This window comes from Morone saxatilis, unplaced genomic scaffold, assembly GCF_004916995.1.
Source record: "Morone saxatilis isolate NCDOM2014 unplaced genomic scaffold, NCSU_SB_2.0 Contig0, whole genome shotgun sequence".
Taxonomy (NCBI): Eukaryota; Metazoa; Chordata; class Actinopteri; family Moronidae; genus Morone; species Morone saxatilis.
The window spans coordinates 3,649,508-3,654,064 of NW_023339650.1; the positions used below are offsets into that span (position 1 = coordinate 3,649,508).

The 4,557-nt window shown below is 40.4% G+C and overlaps 1 protein-coding gene across 1 annotated transcript in view; it reads left to right on the top strand.

Annotated features, from left to right (window-relative positions):
• Window positions 1–4,557, top strand: part of pde1ca (phosphodiesterase 1C, calmodulin-dependent a) — a 22,963-nt gene that overhangs the window by 5,882 nt on the left and 12,524 nt on the right. The window contains exons 6-10 of the mRNA XM_035656348.1: window positions 385–525; window positions 1,326–1,426; window positions 1,535–1,663; window positions 1,908–2,009; window positions 4,278–4,398. Coding sequence (XP_035512241.1) covers window positions 385–525; window positions 1,326–1,426; window positions 1,535–1,663; window positions 1,908–2,009; window positions 4,278–4,398 — 594 coding nt within the window. The remainder of the gene's footprint in view (window positions 1–384; window positions 526–1,325; window positions 1,427–1,534; window positions 1,664–1,907; window positions 2,010–4,277; window positions 4,399–4,557) is intronic.

A 4,557-nucleotide genomic window follows, 5' to 3' on the forward strand; every position in this document is an offset into this window, starting at 1 on the left:
TATTAGGCAGCAAGTGAATATTTTGTCCTCAAGTTGATGTGTTAGTAGCAGGTAAAAGGAGGATTTGAGCGACTTTGACAAGAGCCAAATTGTGATGGCTGGACGATTGGTCAGAGTAGTGTTCCTAGTGGTTAGTACCTATCAAAAGTAGTCCAAGGGATAAAAAGCGATGGAGCGGATGGAGAGTCATGGGTGGCCAAGGCTCATTGATACACATGGGGAGCATGACTGACTGGTGCATGTGGTCTGATTCAAAAGACGAGCTACTGTAGCTCAAATGAATTAAAATGTCAGTGATGGGTCCTATCCTATAACTATGGTTAATTTACATTAATGCTGCAGTGTTTGTCATCATGCTTCTTTGTTGTGTTGCCTCCATTTCAGGTCCCTGTTTCTGCTCTCATTTCATTTGTGGACTCTTTGGAGGTGGGCTACAGCAAACACAAGAACCCATACCACAACCTGATGCATGCTGCTGATGTCACCCAGACCATTCATTACCTGCTCCTTAAGACTGGCATGGTGGTAAGTCTTGTGTTGGGTGGATGCAAAATGGAGAAAACAGTATTTAAAGTCACTCAGCATAAAGAGATTTTCATGATTCAAAACCCAAACTTGTACCTTTGTCTCACACATTTGGCCAGTAGAAATGAATATAGAAATTACTTCTAACAATTTTACTTTTAAGGTCACTTGTTTAATAGTCATTATAACTCATCATAACTGTCAAGTTTGAGAAAATATCCCTGATCTTGTAATAATGATGTCACTACCTCAGCTTGGACTGGGAGAATACAATTTAATGGAAGCTTGCATGACAAATTGAAGGTGTAGTTTGAAAGATCCTGGAGTTGAACTGGGGGTCTAATAAAAACACTATCGAGTTGCCTTATGGAAAGTGTAGGATTCATTGTTTTTGACCCATATTAGGGAATTATGTTTTTTTTTGCCACAGTGCTTGCTCATGGTAAGGTGCTGGGTGAATAATTTATAAGGAGTACAGTCTAGACCTGCTTTATAAGAATATGTCCATAGATAATTTATGTTTCATCGCCATGCAAATACGTTTTTAGTTTTTAGTGAGTCTTCTAGTCTGTTGGAAGTACAATATTAAATTGTTTAAAACTAAAGCAGCAGGTGTAAGTGACATTTGCAACTTTCATTTTCACACAGTGGGGTAATAGCTTCAAACTGACAGTACAGTATAGTAAGAAAATCCTGGATATAAAGCATTGCTCATTAAACCAAGATTCGAGCATCTCAAATGAGACTCCATCTCGGGTAACCTTGATCATGTGGTTTTCTGTTTGTTGTCTCTCTCGCAGCACTGGCTAACTGAGTTGGAGATCTTTGCCATAATTTTTGCAGCTGCCATCCATGACTTTGAACATACAGGAACCACCAATAACTTCCATATTCAGACTAGGTAATTTCCACCCATCACATGAATAAAATCATAAATTATTATTATTATTATTATTATTATTTATAAAAAATATTAGCTTTATGATGAATGTATGTGTGGGGTTTGCAGGTCAGACACAGCCATGTTGTACAATGACCGAGCTGTTCTGGAGAACCACCATGTCAGCGCTGCCTATCGTCTTATACAGGATGATGATGAAATGAACATCTTCTCCAATCTCTCCAAAGATGACTGGAGGTGAGGGAAACTTAACCAAGTAGCATAACTGCGACCTGTGAGGGTACCTTGTCCGTGTGAGATGCCAAGGGGCATGACAAAGCAGTATGTGATGACCTAGGGTGAGAACGTGTTGGATGATGGTGTTAGATGTTAGATTTTGGAATCATTATTCGATATTTTAATTCCTTCTGAAGAGAACATGACTGTTCTGGCAATCCATCTAACATTTGTTGAAACATTTAACTCTCATTCATTTTTTCAGAGATCTGCGGACTCTGGTAGTAGAGATGGTGTTGGCCACTGATATGTCCTGCCACTTCCAGCAGATCAAAGCCATGAAGAGCTTCCTGCAGCAGCCTGATGCGTGAGTAGTGGATTTCACTTCTGAGTCACTGTTAGTTTTGTTGACATCCACCCAAGTTATAACCTTGGCTTCTTTACAAATCTCAACACCTAAAGCTGAGTTCACACTACATGATTTTAGCCTTGACCTTCCACTCACCAACAGTTTTGGGTGATCACCAACAAATGCCCCCAGATCCAAGGCAAATCAGCACTTACTGTTGGTTGCTATATGTGAACTGTTAAAAGACGCTACCCACAGGCTCACAGAGAGCTTGCTGATGCCTCACAGATGCCCGAAAAATATCTTGCATGCTAGATATCTAGTCGTGCCGGGGAGCAATGCAATGACTTACAGCCAATGAGAGCAGACATTGACTTCTATGTAGCACCAGACAGGAAGCAACCAATTTTGCTAACGACTGAAAAAAATCATTAACCATCGTCAAACACGTAATATATGGTGAATAAACAGTGTTATGAGTGTGTGTTCAATTCGGTGTGTATCTGATCCACCAACCATCACTTCCGGGACCAGGACTAAATGCAGCATCCGATGCAGACAGAGGACAGTTTGACAACAGGGAATAAAGTACTGAGTGTTTTTATTGTCAGTTCCTGCCACCCAGGGCTAAGTTGGTTAACATTGGTTGCACGAGCTACCAGAACTTTAAGCAGCAAGGCTATCTTGAAACTCAGTAAATCACTTTGGTACCACTGTGGTCAGACTGGCCTGTCTCAGAGGCTATGTTCGTTGGGAAGCTGGTGAGTCCCGTTCAGTTGCATGCTAATAGCCGCTACAGCAAAAGTTGAGGCAGAGCAGCCAGAGGACATAAGAGGGAAAACCAGACAATGTTTCCTCCATTAAATATGATCATGCAAATTACAGATAAATGGCATACATTCTTCTTTCTTTTCACCTGGACTTTAATGGTTTAATAATGTGTGTATTAATTACTGACACTGATCAGGCTAATTAACAGCTAGCTGCACTCTCTAATGGCAGTATACTGTAAATTGCGGCTTGTGCCTGTTTTTAAACTACTTTCCTAATTAAACATGATGTGCCAGTTGTTAATGTTATTATGTTGTAGTGTTAATAATGACTCCTAATGAAATAAGGTTTGAAGACCAGACAGACTCTTGGATTACATGTTGTAAAAGATCTTGTGTGTGACCCCCTGTTGTTGATCAGTCACATAGTGTGAAAACGACAACGACTTCAAGACTCCAAACAATACAAGACGCAAAGTTCTGTATCATCTAATGACCTTGAAAGTCATGCAGTGCGACCAAGGCTTTAGTGGGAATGCTGACACTATAAAACCATGAGGCAAAGTGGGGTTTAAGCACCTTTATAATTATTTCAAGTATTAAACAAAATACAAAATATTGTCTTTTGCCTGATTTGACTTGCACTAGCTTGTTCGACTAGTTGGGTGAAAACTTGAGTTCCTTATTGATTATGTGGTGAAAAACAGAATGTATGCCAAGAAAACATTTTCATATTCACATAAATAAACATATACCACATGACCAGGCTCTCTCCCAGTGGGTCTGGGGGCTGTTCAGGATGTGTGACTTCTCAAGGAAACCTCTCCCTCTCTCAGCAGTGAAGAAAAAAGACAAAGAATACACAATGGAAATATCATAAAATGGCAGATGAGGGCTGGAACCAGGATATCACAGATCTCCTCTTCCAGGAAAATTCAACTTCCCTACCCAAGTTTTCAGATTCAGTTAATTCACTAAGTCCTTTTGCTGAGATGAGTTTAATTTTAACCCCTTCCCAGAAGTCTTAGAAATAAATTTCTACATTAGAAATTAGGAGGTGAAGGTAATAAAGCACAGTTTGTTGTTAGAAATATATAATCTCTATTAGAACACCTTGTTGTACAACCTATGAGTGTTAGTGTCTTCTCAATATGAATTACACAGCACATCCCAGTCTGTTGCTTCACAGTAGCCCTACAAAGCCTCACTGGTCTCCTGTGACCATGGTCTCACAGTCCTAGTAGTATATATGTATATATCACTGGTGCATGTTGTCTTGGGCCACGATTACTAGCCAAGGAGCAGAAGCATGGTGTTAGTATATTAATATAGGCCAATCTGAGTCAAAAAGTCGAGGGTAATTTTTCATTCCTAGCCCATCACTGATTACTTTAAAGACTCAGAGTATCACATGAGTTACCAAATTTGAGCACAAGCAAGTACTTTTGGACAGCAGCAAGTTGTGTCAGTGACAGCAGCCCAGCAGTGACTGACTGCACTATATTTGTATTTTTAGGATTGACAAACCCAAGGCCTTATCCCTGCTGCTGCACACTGCTGATATCAGCCACCCTGCCAAACGGTGGGACATCCATCACCGCTGGACCACATCTCTGCTGGAGGAGTTCTTCAGACAGGTAGTCACAAAAATAACCTTGTCACCTACTTCCTGCTTTACTGGCCTGGGGCCTTTTATAGATATATATATAAAGGGGCCTGACCATGAAGAGCTTTATAGGTGAGGAGGAGAATTTTAAATTCTATTCTAAATTTTACAGGGAGCCAGTGCAGAGGAG